General features: G+C 33.1%; 3 protein-coding genes across 5 annotated transcripts in view; 2 read left to right on the forward strand and 1 right to left on the reverse strand.

The window, feature by feature from the left end:
* The window catches only part of LOC118440970 (kin of IRRE-like protein 1), a 282,991-nt gene that overhangs the window by 203,255 nt on the left and 56,919 nt on the right, over positions 1-22,817 (reverse strand). The gene's annotated exons all lie outside the window — the stretch shown is intronic.
* LOC118440974 (glucose dehydrogenase [FAD, quinone]) lies at positions 4,800-16,788 on the forward strand. Of its 3 annotated transcripts, none has more exons than XM_035864760.2 (9): positions 4,800-4,956; positions 6,392-6,600; positions 12,923-13,051; positions 13,288-13,484; positions 14,151-14,510; positions 14,585-15,050; positions 15,161-15,531; positions 15,665-15,759; positions 15,839-16,788. In XM_035864760.2, the coding sequence occupies exons 2-9, from the start codon at positions 6,393-6,395 to the stop codon at positions 15,918-15,920; spliced, it is 1,908 nt and encodes a 635-aa protein (XP_035720653.1). In that variant the 5' UTR covers positions 4,800-4,956; position 6,392; the 3' UTR covers positions 15,921-16,788. The 3 variants fall into 3 exon arrangements, with proteins under 3 accessions (XP_035720653.1, XP_035720654.1, XP_035720656.1); XM_035864761.2 differs by having other exon boundaries at positions 4,802-4,962; XM_035864763.2 differs by having other exon boundaries at positions 4,816-4,966.
* On the forward strand, positions 17,101-20,704 carry LOC118440975 (glucose dehydrogenase [FAD, quinone]-like). The gene is made up of 9 exons (XM_035864765.2): positions 17,101-17,261; positions 17,807-18,020; positions 18,106-18,234; positions 18,329-18,525; positions 18,696-18,790; positions 18,929-19,193; positions 19,512-19,980; positions 20,051-20,421; positions 20,514-20,704. The coding sequence occupies exons 1-9, from the start codon at positions 17,259-17,261 to the stop codon at positions 20,598-20,600; spliced, it is 1,830 nt and encodes a 609-aa protein (XP_035720658.1). The 5' UTR covers positions 17,101-17,258; the 3' UTR covers positions 20,601-20,704.

Genomic DNA, 22,817 nt, shown 5'->3' on the forward strand with positions numbered 1-22,817 from the left:
TACAGTAGATTTTCTCTTATTATCGTTATAATTTTTATTAAGTATTAATACCTCACTCTTATTGCGATGAGATAAATCTTCAAAAAGAAAGAAAAAAAGAAAGAAAAAAAGAAAGAGATATAATCCATTTGTAAACGCAATCTAGAATTTCTTGTAAAAAGTATTACTTTCTCAGGAAGATATTTTCGGATATCTATAGCTCAGAGGTATACCAGTAGTCTTGTTAACGTTATTACTTTTGTGGCCTTAGAGAGAGCCAGATGAAAAAGACGAAAGGGATACGAAGCACTTTAGAAATAGCTACTGCAAATATCTGATATTTTAACCGACTGTTTGATTTTCTAAATATAACTTTCCTTTTTATGGTTAAGGCTTTTATGATTTTCTATTTATAATATAGTTATATTAAATTCAAATCTGAAATTTGAATATGAAATAAATTGTGTCTCATCTATATATATATATATATATATATATATATATAGACATAAAAAAAATCTCATATCGCTTTTATCTTTTATAATTTAATTGAATTGATATAAATAATATCTTAATTACTTATATTCTAATTACAGAGATAATAGAATATGAAATAAGCAAAGTATTGTAATATCAATTTTTATTGATTAGTGAGAAGTTCAAATTCTTCAAATGTTGTATTGATTGAAGTTGTTATATTGACATCTAGAAGCGATTCATGTAACGTTTCCTTTCTTTCGTATCTATTTTTTTCAATTCAATACGAATTGAACAAAATTAAATGATGTGATGATAAAATAAAGTACCTTTTCAGGATGGAAAAGTCTTATAGAGATCGATTCAAGTTTGGTAAGCCCTTTTGATACTACAATATACTTGGATCTTCCGCAATTATTTTTGCGAATGTGGAATTAAATTTTAAATTGAACGTTATTAAATCTTTTCTTCTATCTTATTTAATAAGAACACGAATCTTTTATTTGTGATATTTTTACTTCTCCATTAAATATATATATATATATATATATATATATATATATATATATTTCAATGTTTTCTGTTAAACAACGATTTCATGATATTTATTATGTCTTATTTTTTTTTTGTATATATCTGAAAAATAAAATGATGGGTTTTATTAGCCTGTTATTCAATTCTAAGAGTTATGTTGTCGTTTTTTGTCAAAGAATGTGACGGAACATGACAGGTATCTTATATTCTATTTATTCCGTTCTATCATAATTAAATATGTCGGAATTCTTTTTAATTCCAATCTTTTGCGATTTTCCTTTAAATTTTTCATATTTACTTGGTTCTTTTTTTTTCTCGTAGATACATAGAATTTTCTCTTTGTACCAACAAGTAAACAAGTTAGTATGCTACGCAAAATATGTGCATAGAGTATATTGTGCAAACGTAATGCGAAAAGTTTCGTTAATTAAAAATTAGGAAAGAACATTGCACGGAAATGATCTTATCGATTTTAAAAAAATTATGACGAACACTAAGGGAGGGAGGTATTTTGATCCTTTAATTGGCATCTTTCAACGGCATACTTTAACGTTTCTATGGTGTATTACGCGTTAAAAGAGAAACTTTACTTGCTACTTTGCGAAGATAGTAGTAACTTCTTTCGAGTTTCTGGATTTTCGTTATATGCCACTGGTAGCTTTCAATGAAAGAACTTTATGATGATAATCGGGAAATAGGAAGATTAAGTTAAAAAAATGAAAGCAATTTTTTTAAGATTATACTTAAATCTTCTTTTTTATTTTACGCATACTACGCGAGAAACAAAACAGAAAGAGAGAGAAAGAGAGAGAGAGAGAGAGAGAGAGAGAGAGAGAGAGATCAAATTTATATTTTGTGTATTATAAAAAATAAAAGTATAAAATTTTTTTATATCTTTATCATCTAATAAATTTGCAAATAATTTTCTAGAATTTTAAAAAAATATATCCATACATATCCATCAAGGTATGTTATTCATCGTTTAATAACATATTTTCTAAAGAATTTAAATATCATTGAAATTTGAATTCCATGAAATTACCGTCGGTTGATAATTTAAATAATAGCGATAATTGGGTACTCTATTATAGAGATAATGGTGCACGAATTTTTTTATCTTATATTTATCATTCGTTAATGATATTCAGATAAATCTTTTATAGTATCTCATTATTTTGCACTTTATTTAATAAAATAAATCTTATTACGAGTACTGCCGTAGTCAAAGATTATAACAGTGACAGTAATGAAAGTGGCTCTGTTTTTCTTTTTCATATTTTGTTGCTTTCTCCTTCTTTTTGAAACCTTCCGCATCTCTATTTTCGTTTCTCCCTTTCTCTTTGTCTTTCTCTCTTTCTCCTATGTTATACCCTGGTGTATTTTGACTGTACGCAGGCGTATACAATTACACTACTACTGCTTCTCTCGTTGGACGTATAAGCCAGAATTTATCGAAGACCTTTGCCAGCACGGCATAGCAGTTGTGACAACCGGAAAAAAGCCGGAAGTTCTATTGTCGAGCGTTGCAACGTTTCCCGCGAAATATGATTTTTGTTCCAACGACTATACGCAACGTGGGTTCGAACAATGCGAATTTGCCACAAGGAACGCGTGAAACAAAATTTCAAGGTTTCTTCGAAATCGTTAGGGAAATGAAAAAAAGGGAGAGAGAAAGAGGAAGAGAAAGAGAAAGAGAGAGAGAGAGAGAGAGAGAAAGAGAGAAAGAAAGAAAACCTTACGCAATCACCATTTTATCGCAACTTTCGAATTGGTTCTTTCATATATTTTTTGATACGAAAAAGATATTATAAATGTTAATACAAGCGTTAAAGTGAAGCAAGTAATACTACGACAAAAATATAAGCATTCATTATATAAATACGTTTGATTGGAAGCCAATGGAAAATAAGCAATTGCGGTTTAACTAGAAATTGCGGATAATTTTAAAAAGGTAAACCAGCTATAATTTTTTAACTTAATGTATCATTAAATAAACATATTGAATAATATCGTATACATACAGTTGTGGACAGAAATAACATATAATGGAGATTTCATTTCTATTCAATCAAATTTCCCTTTCTATTTTTTTTTTCGTTATACATCTGATAATATACTACAACGAAAAAATATCAATTTATACCAGTAATATTTGTATCTATTGATATTTTTCATTGTAAAATAGACCTTCGCAAAGGGATAATATAAGAAGCATAACGAAAATTTGATCGAATAGAGAGGTACTCCTAACATATACTTTTTTTTCGTTCACAGATGTACGTACAAAAACTTCATGAATCGTTATTGAAAACATTTTCCGGATTAGATATAAATTAGAAAGTAGAAAGAAGCAAAAAAGAAAGAGAAAAAGATGGAGATAAGGACAGAGATAAGGACAAAGAGAGAGAAAGAGAGAGAGTGAGGGAAACCGATAGATAGACAAAAACAGAGACAGAGATAGAAATAGAGAGAAAGAGAGAGAGAGAGAGAGAGAGAGTGAGATGGAAGGAGGAGGGAGGGAGGGAGAGAGAGAGACGGAGATAGAGATAGAGAAAGAGAGAAAAAGAAAGAGAACCAGTATGACGATCCAGAAAGTCACGTAAACAATGATTATCGATCGATTTCATGCCATAAAATATCATAGAATGACCAATCTTAATTATATAGAAATTTTCGATATATCGATTTTATGTCAAACGTGTCAAATTCTCACCAGTAAGCGTGCGAGTAGAGGGAATCAGCGGACAGAATGGTACGATCGTTAACGATAATCGTGATGTAATAATAATAATCATCCTTGTTTAACTCGAAATGGCAATACTAATTTTCGATAATAGCCATTTTCGTAGTTATACCGTGTTACGCATCGTTGATATGCGAAACGCCACTCGTGTAAATCGTAAGCGTATAAGGACGTGCATAAACGAACCTATAAGGATGTACGAGATTTGTTCGTACATGCTCCATTGCGTTTACGCACACTATACATATTAACTATATCTATGTATTTATGTCTTACACCCATAAACATTACGTATACGCACATATAAGTATCAACAAAATTTATTACTTGCTTTTATGCATAATTGCACTTGAATGAGAGGTGATAATATAAGATAGATAGGTGATAATAAACAAAAGAAATGGCTACCCAAGAAGTCGATAAATTAAAAATAATTATCGTTTATCAGAGAAGCGTAAGCTTCCCACAATTTTTACATCATTTAATGAAAGAAGATACGGATTAAGCTAAATATACGAAACTTTTATTGTTGTTTTGTTTTTCTCTTTATATTTTATTATTATTGTCAATAGAGCAATTGTATCGAACGATATCAAAGAACAAGATTGCGAACTATTTTGATTTTTTATTTTAATTCATTTTAATTCATTTTACAAGATCTGGTTCCTTGTTGCGATATTAAATAATATATATATATATATATATATATATATATATATATATATATACATATCTCTTTTTATTTAATTCAGATAAATTATATATAAATAATTAAATTTACTTTGTTTTCGCGAGAATCAATTCTATTTTTGAAGAACTACTATTATTAGACTACGTCTAATCAAATCGGAAATTTGTTTATATATTAATTTCTCATTTGTAAGAACGTTCAATATACTTGACCTTGCAAAATATAAACGTAAAATATAGCGTTAAGTAAAAATACCCCAAAGATAATAACATAGTACTAATCATGATGACCCATCTACATATACTAATACATAGTTATTTCATTAGGTGCCTTCGTAGGGGAATCAAACAACGAAGTGGGAGACGAATATAAAGTAGCGTTCTGCAGTGAGAGGTTCTACAGTTAACGTTCAGTGCGTTTACCGTTCTTAGCTTGAATCGATTTATAGTCTACGCGATATTAACAAGTGTCACGCGCCGGTTATTTCTAATACAGTACGATATAATAGCTTGATACTATTTCCTGAATAGAGGTCAGTGTAAGTAAGTCACATATTTTAATAATTTTCTCGTTGTCATACAACATTAATTGTGATATTACAAAGGAAAGAAAATAATCGAGTTGTATAATAAAGTTTCCTTTGCACGAATATGCACGTATATATATATATTTTTTTTTTAAATATTAAAAGATTATAATATTCGTTTGTATTTTATTTATTTAAAATTAAATCATTAATATATATTTGTTTTGTACGTACTTGTTTTGTACGTACTTCTTCTGCACGTACTTGTTTTGTTTCTATAATACATTTGTTGATAATATCGTACGTATCAGCACGTGCAATTCACTGTGAATAACGAACTTCCAATTATGTCGTAAAAACTTAATTCATCATAGTAATCGCCGATTTATCTTTTTCCTGTTCCTTACAAATTACCATCTTTGTTTCTGATGATATATCTTTATCTTTAATCGATATGATGTATTTTTAATACAATAAGATTGTTAAGAATACAATTGAATTTTTCTAAAATAATAACCTTCAAAGATATTTTTGTAAATTATCTATACAAAAATAAAATTGATAAGATTGCACAATTTTATCCTCATTCGATAAATATTCTATATCTCGCTTTAACATTTTATTTTATTATTTTTCGCTTTTGTTTTTTGTTATTTTATTTTTTTTTCTATATATATATATATATATATATATATATATCATATATATATATATATCATATATATATATATATATATATATATATATATATATATCAATTGATGGATGATCATATCGATTAGATTTACTTACATTTAATTAGTTAGATTATTCAATAATGTACTGAACGTTGAATATCTATCATTTATTTTGATATTATTATTTTTTATTTATTTTTCGATATAAAATAACATAAAGAAAAAATATATATATTTTATGTTATATAAAAAAAAAAAAATATGTATATATATATATACACGTAACGTTGCAAATAAATATATTCGCACATTATTTATTTTTGTTGAAATAATCAGACATGGAAAATGTGATGTCATTCGTTGAGTCTTCCCGTGAGAACATTCAACATATTATATACATTCGGATGCACTGCGAAAAGTTCGTTATGTGTTTTGTGAGAAAGTCTCCAGTTTCGCACTATTTAGTCGAGCTGCATTCTATATGGCCATGACTCAGATTGACAGGCACCGGATATGGACAGTAGAACGAAGTAAAAACGAAGGATTGACGAAACACAAATACTGCAGCATCCACGAATCTCTTTATAAAGAGCATCGATCCTTTTCTTCTTTTGCAATCACATCTTAATGTTAAATATTAATTTATTTTAAACGGAAAATTTTATAGAGAGAGAAAAGATGAACGAAGTAAAAAAGAAATAAAGAAAATCAAAAGATCGTTATGTTGTTGTCGTATGTTATATTTTTCTATTCTTTATTTACAGTATGTCATACAACGTGTCGGTAACAGTAGAATGCGCGGAACCGTTCCTCGGGCCGACTCTTGGACAAAGTTGTCCAGGATCGCAATTTTTGATGTTCATGTCACTCGTGGACACATACGTACGAGCTAAACAAGATATTTCCTTCCTTTGTGAAAGGGTCAAATCGATTGATCCACCGGAATATTCCTACGATTTTATCGTCGTTGGAGGTAAGTATTTATTATATTGAAAGAGACAAAAAACAAATTATTATGATAAAGTGTATCTTGCTTTACCTGTTACTAAAGTCGATAAAAAGTATTAGATTGAGGTCATTTACCTAACTAACCGATATTTATGCTCGAGTTGACGAATGTTTTAACAATCGTACTTGCGTATGGGTTTTTTTTTGAACAATATATTTTCGTTGCAATCTAATACATCTAGATATATATCCCTTTTTATTTATTTTTTATTAAATTAGGTTACTATTGATAAAACAACTGTATCTCATATAAAAATGTTTGCGCAATTCACTATAAGGTAAACTTCATGATCGAATTATCATTAGTGAACGTTAATTTTTTTTCAATATATGACGCAAGAATAATCGATTAATCGTTTCATTTCGTAACAAGCAAGTAATCGATTTGATTCGTTTGTACACAGAATCGATAGGTATGCCTTTATTAAATGTTACACTTGAGCAATAAAGTCAGCTAACAAAAAAGACGTCCGTGTGAACAGTTCAGAAAAGGAGATCGTCTTAATCTTCTCAGTCGTAGTCATTTTTATGGCTCTTCGAAAGGACAGAATGTTAATTTGTAACAGTTCGTTGCTCGAAAATGCATTAGCATACAAACGATCTCCATGGAAGCATCGATGCGTGATTTAAGATGATTTCAAATCCGAGGCAAAAGTAACAAAAGTTTATATTCTCATGGACAATTACCTTTGTTTCGCGAAATGTATATACTATATTTATCGGTTCGCGACCATCGACATCATTATGGCGATGATGAAATAAGAAAAAGTAAAATAAAAAAATAGAAAGATTTAGAATTGTATTGTAAAACTAAGTGCATAAATCAGTGGCAGAAAGCTAATAGTGTTAGTTGCTTCTTCGTCAGGTTTATGATTAAAACTAATTTCCTTTTTTAATTAAAACACTTCCTATTCTGGTTATTATTATCCAGTAATATGGTGAATGCATGCAATTCGAGTTTTACGATATATGTTAATATAGACAATAGTGAAATTACCTACCTTGCGAATATGAATAAAAAATGAGAGAAGAGACGAGAGGGAGAGAAAGAGAGAAAATGAACGCAACTTGCGGAAGACGTTATCGACCGGCCTTAATTATCGCCATCGTTCGTTCGTCAGATTATTATCGTTTTGAATACATAGATCGTCTCTCCTTATCCTTTTTTTTTTTTTTTGTAGAAGTACCGGTATTCGTACATGACCGATCGATCGTGTAATCAAACTCGAACTCGAAAATAACCAAAATACGAAAGTAGTATCGTAGAATCGTATCCTTTATTAGCGTTTACGGATATATAATCTAATTAGAGGAGAAAGTAAGAGACTCGATATACTTGATGAGCAATTAAGAGCAACCGTCCAAGAAGCTAGCGAAGCTACTATACATTTTTTTCTCTTACCAGTATTAAGTTTCCTTTTATATAGTTGTTGAACAATTTAGGAAGTGTCGTCTTGCATTTCTCGATTCGTCGCTGAAATGAGCTTAATCGTAGTTTCGACAAATGATACCTCTGATGTAATGGAATTTCCGAGTATTATTTTTAATTGAAAGAGATTTCAGACGTCGTCCTTTAAAAATTCTTACGATTGAGGAAAAGTTTAAGATGAAATTACAAAACAAAATGTGTATGTATATGTCTGTATGTTTGTGCGTGCGTGCATGTGTGTATGTGTGTGTGTATGTGTGTATGTGTTTGTGTGTGTGTGTGTGTGTGTGTGAGAGGGGGGAGGAAAAGAAAATTAGTGACTTCGATGAAAATATTTCTGAATGATCACCAGCCATCTATAAACGTCTTCAGTATTATTCGTGCTCGTTGATTTCACAGTTTTCTCGGTAAAAAAAAATATCTCCTCCTCTATCATTTATTCTTTACCCTTCCAGCCTACTTTTATCGTATTTACAAAATCTATTGGAAATGTCGTCGAAGAAGCTCCATTAGTTGGCGATGACATGATTATTATTCGTCCATTAATGTTAAACATTGTTTTTTCGAAATACGTGTTTATTAGCTAGAACTTTACTAATGTTTCCTTTTTTCTATTTCTCTTGGTTTTCTCTTCAATTGGTTTATCATTTTGTATATCTTCTTCCTTTTCATTTCCATCTCTCTTAATTTCTGTTGATAATTATTTAGACACGATATTAATATAAACCGAGAATTATTCAATTGTATAGCATGATTATAACATCGTTATAATTTTTGCCTCGTTGTTATCGAAATGAGACTCTCTCTCTCTCTCTCCCTCTCCTCATTTCTCACCTTTCTTTCAATCCTCTCGCACCCCGAATTGCCATTCGATCGAACAAAATGGTCAGGCCTGTGTAAGCTGTGTGCCTCGATAGGGGCGACGCGACTCCACGTTCCATTATTGGCTCGTGCACTGTTGGTCGACAGATATAAATTCTCGAAGGTAGCAAAACGCGCACGATGCGCTGGAGGACGTGCCATTGCATCTAGCACGAAAGGGTGAGGGAAAGGGTGAAGGGCCGTGCGTGAACTAGGACACCGACTAGTGGATCGTTCGATCGCAAGAGGCGCCAGGGAAGGAGGTGTTAGTGGCACATGATTTAAACAGGCCACCGAATTTTACATACTCTCTGCAATTTACATTTTCGTTGGGACCAAGCAAAAGAAGAAAGAGAAAGAGAGAGAGAGAGAGATAAGCGTGAATGTATTCAATCGGTACTTAATAACCAATAAAACTTTCATGAATAGTAAAATATCCGTAAGCTTTACGTAAATGGAGTTAGATCGCGAAAAAAAAATTAGAAATCGTACAAAGAAATGTATTAAATTGAATTTGTTAAAGAAGAATGATAAATTATTTTTCAATATTGAAACTATTCATAGAAAACTTCAATCGTACAGATTCACGAGCGAGTTATTAGAAATGACAATGATATGATATTATTAAACGTATTTTTAATTATCTACATTATAATTTTCTCTCGTTTTTTCTGAAGATTTACAAGGACATCTATTTATATACTCAACCAGTTTCTTTTTTTAGAAAGAAAAACGAATGAAGGTGAAAAATAATGTATCATGTTGATTGATCTTACGTGACACAAGAAGTAACAGAATTATTATCTTCTATCCAAATTTGTAATGGAACCTTTAAATGTCATTGTTACGTTCTAAGAGAGAGAGAGAGAGAGAGAGAGAGAGAGAAAGAGAGAAAGAGAGAGAGAGAGGTGAGAGAAAAATGTAGATAACTAGAATATGTCGTCAGTAGATATATTTTAAATTGATAGAGTCGATCGATAAGTTACACGCAAAGACGTGGAAAAATGCGAGGTGAAAAATCATAAGTGCAATCAATATGAAGATCAGAGATGTTTGAGGTTGAGAAGAGGAGGATGTATTCACGTATGTGGACGCGGGAATGTTTATGTCGGACGATGTAGTAGAGTGTTGAACAGCTTTCAGTAAGTGCGCATAACTATTCGCTCATTCTACTCACTACTTGGCTTATGCAAGTCTCTGGTTTTTGCCATCATGCCACGAACCGTTTTCACCTGGTGCTCTCATACTTCCTCGACTTGCCTCGCACGCGCTCGTATTATACCGATTGTGAGAGGTAACGAGAAAGAGAGAGGTAGAGAGTTTCCAGAGGAAGAAGAAATGTCGAGCAAGAGGAAGAAACCGAGCACGCGTCCAGCCTTATCGCCTTTATGAATTAAGAATTTGCTAGCGTGAAAGGATAGACTTGCGTTTCGGTTCGTATCTCACGTATACGATTTTTCGTTCGAAACGAACGTACACGTACGTGAAGAAACAAGGATAAGAAAAAAGTTTTATTAAGATCGATATTTTGATCGAATTTACCTTATATGGACTATTTGTATACTTATGAATGCATTTTTATTATCTCGTCAAAATGCATGCTTTTTCAAAAAACACTTTTCCACATACACTAATTTTTTATCATTTTGTCGTATTTTAATGGGACATTTTTTGCATATGATAATTTTGAATATATCTTATTTTTGTTGTCAGCATATTTAAAATCTAACAAGGAAAAATAAAATGAAAATTAACTTGAATATATTTAAGTAAGATATAAAAACTTATTTAAAAAAAGAATATTTGAATATTTAATAGTAAAAATGTATTAAAATCACCTTTTCAAATATATGATTCATCTATACGATTAATTTAGTCTATGTTTAGACATTCATTCATATCCATCGTACTATCTATTCTATTTTAACGATATTTCAAAACGTTTTAGGATCCCTATAGAAAGATCCAAGATATCACATCGTCGTGGAAGAAAAGTAACATGATTAACTTCCTTTCCCTTTTTCCCTTTAAAGAAAGAGAAAGTGGGAAAGTTGTTGAAATTGGCAAGGCCAATAACGACGATCTCCTGCTTCGAGCGATTCGTATTGTCGTACGAATAGACGACGGCCAATTTCACTGATCCTCTATCCCTCTATTTCTATCGATTATATCCTCTAGGACATCCTATATTGAACACGTGGAAAAGAAAACGATCTCAAGTAGGTGGAACGATAGAAGCACGCTTCATTTTCCGCGCTATTACGTCCGAAAGCGAAACGAAGTCGCGGCTTCGATTTGTTGGATAGAAACGAAAAGAAACGTAAAGATATAATGACGGTATCTTGTATTAGTTTCCCTTTCAGGTTCTTTCTGTCTCTATCTCTACCTGTTTATCCTCCTCTTTTTCTCTCTCCCACTTTTTGTTTCTTTCTTTCTCTTTTTCTCTTTCCCTCTCCATCCTCTTTCCTCCTTTCTCTCTCTCTCTCTCTCTGTCTCTCCCTCTCCATTCTTTTTCTTTCTCACTTTCTCTCTCTCTCTCCCTCTCTAATCTTCTTATTTCTTTCTCTTTCTCTCTCTCTCCTTCTTCTTTCTCTCTCTTTCTCTTTTCCTCTTTCCCCACTTCCTTTCTTTCATTATTTCTTTTATACTCTTATCTTCTCTCTCTCTCTCTCTCTCTCTTCCCCTTCTCTTTTTCTTTCTCTTTCCCTCTCCCTCTCTCTCTCTCTCTCACTCTCTCTCTCTCTCTCTCTCTTTAAGTTTCAATACATGCTGTACTCGACCGACCTCGAAAAAACATCAGGGTCAGTTGAACGACTAATTGCCGCACTTAACTTGTATGCGTACACAAACGTACGCCGAACAGGTGTACGCGAAGACGATCATTCTTGTTTACCCGTACTTACGACTGTGAAAAAAGAAATATGACAGACTCTTTCAGAAGAGGATAGGAAGGGATTATCGCTGAAAAAAAAAGCATTCTTTTTCGAACGATAACGTCGACGTTTTCGTATAAGCTATGCTGGTAACGCTCATAACGCTTTGCTACTCGACTGGAAACTAGGACGTGGCTGATAACCAGAGGGGCAATTTACAAATCTCGAAAGTACTCGACAAGCGTTCCGATTTCTGGATGGAACAAGAGAGTTCAACGACTGGTTTGCAGAGCTTAAATTAACATTTCGTTTGCTAGGTGCGCACAAAGGTGCGATAGCATGCGACGCACGGTTAATCGTAGAGAATTCAGTGCTCTGAAAACGAACCTTTGCTTAGCTCTTCCTTCCTATCCGTATAATTATCTTCTCTTAGTCGGAGACCGAACAAGGAAGAGAGGGATCTAGACGAAGAGAGATAGAAGCAGAATACTCGGATAGACGTTCCTTTGATGCATTCGTTACTAATTATTTCAATCTATCTTTGTCCGAATACATAGTACTACCTAATGTTGTTAAATGATTTAGAATTCGAAATACAAACCTGGAGATCTACATAGAAGGCAAATAACGGTGTGGCAATGCGAGTACCGGTATACAGGTTACGATTACTGAAGCTGGTAGTCGACCATGGCCAAGGTCTTAATGGTTCACTTTCCAATACACTCTCGATAAACATTTTTTCGCAATCGTGTAATGATACTGCTAATTACGATTACCCGCGTGTTTTAAATCATCGTTGTATAACTTTTACCGCGTACGTGAATGCACGTCAATTTCTTTTGATAGCGTTTGATATATCAACGAATATACGTCAATAAATGCGATACGCATAAATTAGATTAAACCAATTTATTTTGGAATTTTAGAATTTTTAATATTTTATATTTAAATAAATAGCACTAGTATATTTTATCGAAAATTTTGACATTATTTATTGGTCGATCTAATGTAATCGATATATGGAGATATACAAAGTTTTATATCGTATACAGAATCCTGATGATTTAAGAGAGATGCTTTTAAAGAATTAAATCGATTGAATATCTAATTATTCTTTATGTTAGGTGGATCGGCAGGTGCCGTAGTTGCTTCTAGATTGAGCGACATACCCGAGTGGAAAGTTTTACTTCTCGAAGCAGGTCCTGACGAGCCACCAGGTGCTAACGTTCCGAGTATGGTAGCGATGTTTCTCGGTAAGTTTCAACAGGAAATCTTAATTAACTCGGTAACGTGACCAGATATTTAGAAGTGAAAGGCTGCATATTTATAGAGTATTAAAAAAAAAAAAAAGAAAAAATAGAAGAATTAGAATCTCACAATATAAAAACTAAAACGTAATAAGTATGTTAATTTAAGTTTCTTATGACAAGTTGTATACTCGCTCGATTTAACTTATATTTATTTATGGGCTAAACATTCTTATTGATAGGTACCGATATTGATTGGAAATATCAAACTACTAATGAGAGGTATGCTTGTTTATCGAGTGGTGGATCTTGCAATTGGCCTCGTGGTAAAAATCTAGGTGGAAATTCTGCGCATAACGGCATGATGTATATTCGTGGACACGCAAAGGATTATGATAACTGGGCTGCCATGGGAAATGTTGGTTGGACTTGGCAAGAGGTATCGAGGCATACATACTTATGTTAAATTTCGTTAACCTGTTAACCGGGGAATATTTTTAATCGGTGAACATGGATGTACGATATTTATTTTGATTAAAAATAAAATGGTTAGAACGTAGAGAAGAAACTTTGGATAAATTAATTCATTGTGAAATGTAAAATTAGGAAATCCAACTTTTTTTTTTTTAATTAGAGTGGAAAACAAATGATTTATTTATTCTTTTGTCAGAAAAGAAATGAAGTCTTTCTTGTTGTGAATCGATTTAATTCGTTCTCCTTGTTAACAAGTTAATTAGTTGCTTGTTTCCGCCAAGCGATACTGGTAACATCTTACATTCCTTACTCTTTGATAATAAAAATGAATAGAATACGTTTTTCAAGGAATATTTTAAAATACTTCAATATAATTATATACGACGATTGTGTTTCGGACAAAGGAAATCTTAAAAAAGAATTTTAAGTGTTAAATTGTCCAAGACTTACATGTTAACATTACTACTTTTATGAACTCGTAGAGGAAAATCCAAAGAGAAAGAAAGAAGAGTTGTTATTAACAAGAGAAACGTTTCATAATCGACGACGTCGAGAACCGTGCGAGAGTAATCCACGTAACAATAATCTCCCAGGCCGAATACTCACGATACACTTTCTCATATTTTCTTAGGTATTGCCATACTTTATGTGCTCGGAGAATAATACAGAAATCAATCGAGTCGGCAGCGAATACCATTCCGCCGATGGCCTTTGGACGATTGAGAGATTCCCCTGGCAACCCGAAATTACTCGCGATATTTTGAGTGCGGCTGCAGAGAGAGGATATCCGATTACGGAGGATAACAACGGTGCTCAATCAACGGGATTCACTATAGCTCAGATGGCCAGCAAAGATGGAGTTAGAGTAAGCAGCTCCGATGCTTTTCTACGTCCTATGCGCAATCGACGTAATCTTCATATCGCTCTTAACGCTACTGTCACCAAGGTCATCGTTGAAAATCTCAAGGCTGTCGGAGTCCAATACTATCAAGTGAGGAGAATATTCCTCATAATAATGTTTTATAAATTAGATTGTTGATCAAATTAGATCTATCTTTCTTGCAGGATGGTAAATTTCGCATAGCACGAGCTTCACGTGAGATCATTATCTCTGGCGGAGCCGTAAATTCTCCTCAATTGCTATTGTTATCGGGAATCGGCCCGAAGGAACATTTACAAGCCGTCAATGTTTCCGTCGTTAAAAATTTACCAGGAGTTGGACACAATTTACAAAATCATGTGTCATATACCCTCTCTTGGACTATTAATCAACCAAATTTATTTGATTTGAATTGGGCATCTCTCCTGGAATATATCGCTTTTCATAAAGGACCTATGTCCTCGACTGGCATGTCCCAACTTACAGGAATTATACCGTCGAGCTATACCACACCAGATCATCCTGATATTCAATTTTATTTCGGTGGTTATCAAGCGGCTTGCGCAATTACTGGCGAGGTAGGAGCAGTTATGGATAATCAAGGTCGTAGTATTAGCATTTCTCCAACGAATGTTCAACCACGTAGTAGAGGTAATTTCTATAATAAATCGTAATTTTATAAAATAAATGTTTTCACAAACATAATAAAATTTTTAATCAATCGGTTTAAGCCAATCTTATCGCATTGTAAATATTTGTAGGAATCCTTCAATTAGCTAGTAATAATCCATTTGAAAAGCCGCTTATTTGGGGAAACTATTTGAGCGATCCAATCGATGCCGCTATTTTGCTTGAAGGGATACAAATCGCATTATCTTTTGCTAATACATCTGCGATGGCAAAATATAACATGAGTCTCAGTAATATGCCATTACCCGCGTGCTCTCAATACAGATTTCTCAGTAATGAGTATTGGAGTTGTGCGATTCATCAGAATACAGGTCCTGAAAATCATCAAGCAGGATCTTGCAAGATGGGACCATCTAGCGATCCAATGGCTGTAGTAGATCCTCAGCTTAGAGTTCATGGTATTAAAAATCTAAGAGTAGCAGATACGTCTATAATGCCTCAGGTGAATTTTCATATAAAACGTGACATTATGATCGCGTATAAATTTCATCTGAAATTTTTCTTTAAACTTTTCATTTTCTTTCAATCTTATTAAAAATTATCTTTCTTAATTGTAATTCTTTTTTCTTTCCAAGGTCACGTCCGGTAACACTGGTGCTCCAGCAATTATGATCGGCGAGAGAGCGGCAGCGTTCATCAAGTCCGACTGGGGTGCTGGTGCGACACAATGGTACGGGAAAGCTACAACCTTTAGGAAAAACCTCCAATGGAAAGGCCATTAGTCATCAGCAATTTACCATGTTTCCTAGTTCTCGTTCGACGATCGACAGTTCGCTGGAATTCTTGCTATGGGGGATCAAATACATCGACTGGGATCAGGCTATCTGGTAGTAGTAATCCCGCATTCCCGGCTCGACTTCTAGTCCATGAAACATCGACTTTCTCAAAGCTATGCGACGTCGATGCGCCAATACAAGGCGACGAAAAAGACGAAACGGATCCAGCGGGATGCCCGCAGCGAACTGCCGTGAAACCTTCTTCCTTTCTTTCTTTCTTATAACTTCGTAGATACTTTAATATATATCCCGATCAATCGGTCCGAATAGAACTCTTTCACGATAGAACAAGAGGATATGGATAATGTCCGTTATCATTGAATCTTTCGACCAAATTTCTTTCTGTTTCGTTTTATCGAGATACAGAAAGTACAACAAAGAGCTAGAAAATACATTCTTTGTCGTTTTACGACTATCTCTGAGACGGACCTTCTACCATTCTATCTTAATTAATGATTCGTTCAAGAACAGCCGCTCCCATTTGTTTGCCAATTAATATTCTTCAAGGACCAATAAAAAAAAGAAAAAAAAAAGAAAAAAACCAACAAAGATACGTGTCTGCTATATTTTTTATTTGCACAGACTCGTATCTTTTATTTTTCTGCTATATAATTTTATTCGCTAAATTGTCCCTTGATTACGATATATTTGTATTAGACAATTAATATAGTTTATGAATGAAATTGAATTTACATATCCATATCGATCTAGTGAAAGTTTGATATTTTTGGTAATTGCCATTATTTGAACCAAAGATTTCGGGAACTAGGAAAAATAAGACAAGATAAATGATTTTTATTGAAGTTAAAATAAAAACAAAAAGCAGATTAAAGAGAAATATTAATGTTAGGCCTCTTAAGCGTTAAAAAAAAAAAACACTGAAAAAGAATGTAAATAATAATTAAATAATTATTCCAATATAATTAATTATTGTCTGATAATTGGTATATTTATATATTACTAACCCTATATTTATGATTATTAACCCTGAAATTTCATTAATCAATCTTTTTTTAAAATTCATAATTCATAATTCAACGAAACACTTGTGTTTATCGAAACTTCAATGATGAATGGAATTTGAAAAGAGCCAGAATTCATTAGCAAATATTATATGTATAAGTGATTTGAAAATGTGGGAAGTCCAATGTATAGGTGCGCCAAAGAAACGACACCAAAAGTGATTATTCTATTCGTATGTTCTGATAGCTTATACGTAGGATAATATATAACATCGTGTAATCACTCACGAACGTTTCGGTGAATATATCACCGGAAAATACAGCTATATAAGAAAGCAATACGCAGTAATCTGTTGTAGTCGTCAAGCATTGCAACGGATCGACAAGACGTATTTTTAATAAATCCGACGAGACAAATCAACCGATTCAAAATGGTATGTGTTCGCTAGAATGATTTTCTTATTAATTTCCATGACTCTTGATATTCGGCATTGTTCAACTTCGCGTTGTTATCTTGTTACATGATGATTTGAACAATCACATTACGTAATGAATAACTAAATGCGTCTTATATGACATATTTTTGACACCGACGACAATGTATTTTACTAAAAAACTATTGCTGATCGTCGGTTCTCTCGCGTATATATGGGATCGCTTTTCGAACGATCGTTCATAGCACAATATTATAATATATTTATTGAAAGGGAAAAATTTAAGTAAATTAATTTAATAAAATCGCTTAAAATTGACAATGCAAAGTTACATTCCCGCGATTTTGGCTAATAATCGCTGGCTAAGAGAAATCATGTCTATGTAACAACGAACGATAAAGTGTTAAACTAGAATATCCTTTTTTCAATATTTCATCTTAGATCAGATTTAAAATAGAATTATTATTTGAAAAAATAATAGGAAAGAGTATCTATCGATAAATTCACAATATAAAATGTCATTTAATATGTTTGAACGATTGTAGGCTTTGAGTAATATGGTGGAGGAAGCTACTAATTGCTCACATCCATTCTTGAGTGGAATGACATTATCTGATGTCTGTGTAACCAATCAAATGGCATTATTCTTTTCGTTGCTAAGTACTTTAGTAACCTTCAATCCTAAGATAGGCGATCCCTGTGGGCGAATCACGCCTGTGGAAAAAACCGAAATTATCTACGATTTCATTGTTGTAGGAGGTAAGGCGGAAAAAATACGTATTGATCGATCGAATGTACCTTTGTAAATGTATCAATGTAAAATGTAAGTATTAATTGGTGTCAGGTGGAGCCGCTGGCCCAATAGTAGCAGCTCGATTAAGTGAAGTTGAAAAGTGGAAGGTACTTTTAATAGAAGCTGGTCCAGATGAGCCAGCTGGTGCAGAAATTCCAAGTTATTTTCAAGCTTATCTCGGTATAGTTCATATGTTCTATTCGTTTGCGTCTATATAAGTGATTTTCAAAATTTAAACGTTTGAGGAAAAAATCAAACGTTCTATGTTTTCTAGGAACATCGTTGGATTGGAAATACAAAACTACGAACGAATCTCATGTCTGCTTATCTACTAATAAAAGTTGTAGTTGGCCGAGAGGCAAAAACCTGGGAGGTTGTACCGCTCATCATGGTATGGCTTATCATCGGGGACATGCCAAGGATTACGACCGTTGGTATGAAATGGGTTGCGAAGGTTGGACCTGGGACGAGGTAACATTTATTCATAAAAGCTTTAAAAAAAAAAAAAAAAAAAAAAAAAAAACATAAATAATGTATCACAAAAAATTTTGATAAGTAACACGTCATTAGATATTATAGACGCGTATAAAAATTTATTGCTAGAAGATAAAGATTTTATTTCTCTAATTCGATTGTTACAGGTAATGCCATATTTCTTAATGTCCGAGGATAATCGAGAAATTGGTAGAGTTAGTGCGAAATATCATGCTACCGGTGGAATCATGACAGTAGAAAGGTTTGTATTATTCTTCTAAAGATCTTAATATTTCGTTAAAAAATTTATAATATATCTTCAATTGTAAAAGTGACTTTTCCTAAACAAACATGCTTATGACTAAACATACCTATTCTAAATTAAAAATGAGTACTTCAGGTTTCCATGGCAACCCGCCTTTGCTTGGTCCATTCTCGAAGCGGCCAATGAAACAGGTTTGGGAGTAAGCGAGGATTTGGTAGGCGATCAAATAACAGGATTCACTGTGGCTCAAACTTTGAGTAAAGATGGTGTCAGACAAAGTACCGCTGCTGCATATCTCAGACCATATAAATATAAAAACAGAGTTAAAGTTCTCCTAAATGCAACTGTCATTAAAGTTCTTCTAAGGAACAAGAAAGTTTACGGCGTAAAATATATGAAAGTAAGAAAATAATCAGACTATTACTTTTTTGAGTAAATAGGGAAACACCGTTAGTGTTATCTTAATATTTACTTGTCACTTTATTTAATATTCATGTCTCACTTATCTTGAATACATTATTAGATAGTGTAGACTTTCTTTTAACATTTCTAGAAAACGTTATCGGTACAGCACGATATTTTTCTTCGAATTGTTATTATCGCTGCATTTTAAATAACTTTTAACACCAACGATTATTATTTTTAAAAAGTAAAACTTTAAAGAAATCAAAATTCAATTGATCCAATGCAATAACGAAAGTTATTAAATTTATTTTAGAATGGAAAAACCTATACAGTAAAGGCAAAACGCGAAGTAATATTATCAGGAGGAACAATAAATTCGCCGAAAATATTACTTGACTCCGGAATTGGTCCTAAAGAAGTTTTGAAGTCTGCAAAAGTTCCCTTGGTACATGATTTACCAGGAGTCGGTGAAAATCTGCACAATCACGTATCTTATGGTCTAGATTTTACTTTAAATCAAATGCCCCAATCAGAATTGAACATCAATTCCGCCGATTTGTATCTCTACAATCAGACCGGCCCATTATCGTCAAGCGGTTTAGCTCAAGTAACTGGTATTCTTTCCTCAACTTTTACTACCAAAGATGATCCTGATATTCAAATATTCTTTGCCGGCTATCAAGCGATTTGTACTAGTAAACTAGGCATCGCGAATCTAAAAACGTACAATAACAAAGAAACTGTCCAAATGACGTCTGTAAATCTCCATTCCTTGAGCAGAGGTAAATATTTAATTTTAAGTTATATCGATTCCTATCTGTGGATATATTTTTATTGTCTCATTTATTTTAGGACGTATAACGTTAAACAGCAATAATCCGCTTCATGATCCATTAATCTGGAGCAATGAACTCAGCCATAAACAAGACAGTCAGATTATTCTTCAGGGAATTCGCTATATCCAAACTTTAGCTAATTCTTCGGTAATGGCAAAATATAAATTGGAACACGTTAAAAAGCTATCAAAACCATGTTCTGACTATGAATACGATAGCGATGATTATTGGATATGTGAAATACATTGGAATACGAGACCAGAGAATCATCAAGCCGGTACTTGTAAAATGGGTTCTAGCGACGATCCAATGGCTGTTGTTAATCCTAAATTAAAAGTCTATGGTATTGAAGGATTGAGAGTAGCCGATGCATCGATTATGCCAAAAGTAAGGATTCCCAGTTGAAAGCTTAGATATCTCCTATAGTTTTTATTTCTTGTAGAATTTCATGATAAATAATATTTCCCGATCTATTACAGGTTGTGTCCGGCAATCCCACTGCTCCGATCAATATGATCGGAGAAAGATGCGCAGCATTTATCAAGGAAGATTACTTGGATAATTAAATACTTCATTATGTATTCCTATTATATGTATATGCAATAGAAAAAGATTAAATTAAATTATGATTAAATATATAATATAAATTAATAAAAATCATAAAAGAAAACATGGATGTTTGTTTTGTTTTATATCATAAGATTTGTATTATGCGCGGTAACATCGTAATATGGGTAGTAAGAAAATTTTTCGTTGATGATAAGATGAATAAGAAACGAATAGAAAAGAGAATAAGAAGAGGTTTGCTTTTGCCAAGGTTATACTTACGTTATTTCGCCTCTCAGTTATTAAGATAGAAAGGAAGGGAAATGCAGTAACGGGAAATGGGGTGGAGAATGAGGAGAAGAAAGGATAGGAGGTTGGGAAAATGGTTCGGTATATAAGGAGACAGTGGTTACGTTAGTGGTTGTAGAAGGTGGAAGCATAGAGAGGTCCACTCGACCTCCTTAAACTCACGAGCTTATACGGGAGAGCGATTTCGTGACCCTTTGCCTGACCTCTCTGGCTACTCATACATCCGGACTCTTTCGAGGTTAGCTACAAGCTAACTACTATTAAGATAACGTTTTCTTTGCGAATATTTAAATCGTTTTAATTATTTTTATCTATATATGTCGAGTTGTTTGCAATTAGTATTATTCCTTTAAATTCTAACTACTTAGTATGTTTTGTAATTATACAACGTTAATCACAATAAATCATTTTTAAAACAGCTATATATTTTGTTTGAGTAAAGAATCAATATTCTTAGATGTAGAACCAAATACAAAAGTCATAAATTCTACGATGTCTCTTTTATCATCATGTTTTAACACAGATAAACAACTTGATCGAAAAATCAATAATGAAATTCTAAAACTTTTTTAATTTCACGAAAGTTGCGGTTATGCTTTCAAAATATTTCACATTAAGAAGGATTAACGATAGTTATCAAGAAATCTATGAATGTGTACTAAGAGATATTCTAACTCATTTACTATAACTTTATCAGAATGTAAAAGATTAATAATATTAAGAAATTATATGAATTCAAAATCGGTCGATCACTTGTATCAATAAGTAAATGGTTTGAATTAAAAGAAAAATTTGAGAGTCACTGGCTTATACCCGATAGCGAAAGTGTTCGGTATGAGTTATACGTGCAAGTTGTACGATTCCAAGCAGATGATGAGATAAACAAATTATAAATAAAACATTGAATATCGTGGCGATGTAGCGAGGCATCCATTCGCAACCATACTATACGCATTCCTCGTCATTCTCGTCGCCGTCCTCGACGTCGTCCCCAACATCGTCGTCGTCGTCGTCGTCGTCGTCGTCGTCGTCGTCGTCGTCGTCGTCGTCGTCGTCGTCGTCGTCGAGCCAGAAGCGTAACGACTGCTTTGAATTTCATGAGGGTGCGAATGAATTCATGGTGGGATGGCGCAGCTGGCCCCGGAGACTCGACGACTTCAAACGCCTCCTCTGGCCTCCTCTCTACACCCTAACGCCTCCACCTCTACTCACGCCAGCAGACGAAGTAATTCGTTAAATCCTTCTTGTATGATGACTATTTTTTGTTATTCTTTCGTAATTTTTATTTAAATCTCCCTCGGAATACGCTCGAGACCGAATCTTTCGTGGAAAAAAAAAGAAAAAAAAAAAAAAAAGAAACATTAATTGCGTTAATTGTTTTCCGAAGAATATTTCTCGAATTTGATCTTTGAGCAATATCAAAAGCATGAAATGCAATAAGGATTTTCTCGTATTTTGGATTCGTTCGAAATCTAAGTAAATTCGAAAAAATATGGAAAGAGTGAGCAAGAGAGAGAAAGAGAGAAAGAGAGAGAGAGAGAGAGAGAGAGAGAGAAAGAGAGAAAGAGAGAGGGGGAAGAAAATCTCTATATGTATCCAGTTGATAGAAATAGGATTTGGTAGTTATAGAAGTTGGATAAAGCCGATAAAAGAGAAGTGTCCGTAAGAATCCCCAAAATCACGGTCCTAATATTCTCTCTTTCTCTTACTCTCGTTCTTCCTCCCTTTCTCTCTTATTTTCCAGAAATCCGATTAAATTGCACGAGCTTTTCCCACTCGTTATAACAAAATTTCTGCCGCCTCGTTACATCCTACTGTCGACACGCTTTGATGTCAAATTTATAACTTTCAGAGTTGTTAATCATATATTCCATGAAACATAAAACTTCATCATAATAGTACACGTGCTACGATCGAAAGAAATGAAG

Source organism: Vespa mandarinia, chromosome 6, assembly GCF_050613455.1.
Source record: "Vespa mandarinia isolate Hongniang chromosome 6, ASM5061345v1, whole genome shotgun sequence".
Taxonomy (NCBI): domain Eukaryota; kingdom Metazoa; phylum Arthropoda; class Insecta; order Hymenoptera; family Vespidae; genus Vespa; species Vespa mandarinia.

Bases quoted from the DNA above. Each gene is read 5' to 3' on its own strand.
- LOC118440975 (XM_035864765.2), top strand. The intron at 18,021-18,105 runs GTAAGGCGGAAA...AATTGGTGTCAG, and splicing joins CGATTTCATTGTTGTAGGAG to GTGGAGCCGCTGGCCCAATA. The intron at 18,526-18,695 runs GTAACATTTATT...CGATTGTTACAG, and splicing joins AAGGTTGGACCTGGGACGAG to GTAATGCCATATTTCTTAAT.
- LOC118440974 (XM_035864760.2), top strand. From the start codon at position 6,393: ATGTCATACAACGTGTCGGTAACAGTAGAATGCGCGGAACCGTTCCTC. The intron at 14,511-14,584 runs GTGAGGAGAATA...TCTTTCTTGCAG, and splicing joins TCGGAGTCCAATACTATCAA to GATGGTAAATTTCGCATAGC. The intron at 15,760-15,838 runs GTACGGGAAAGC...CATGTTTCCTAG, and splicing joins GGTGCTGGTGCGACACAATG to TTCTCGTTCGACGATCGACA.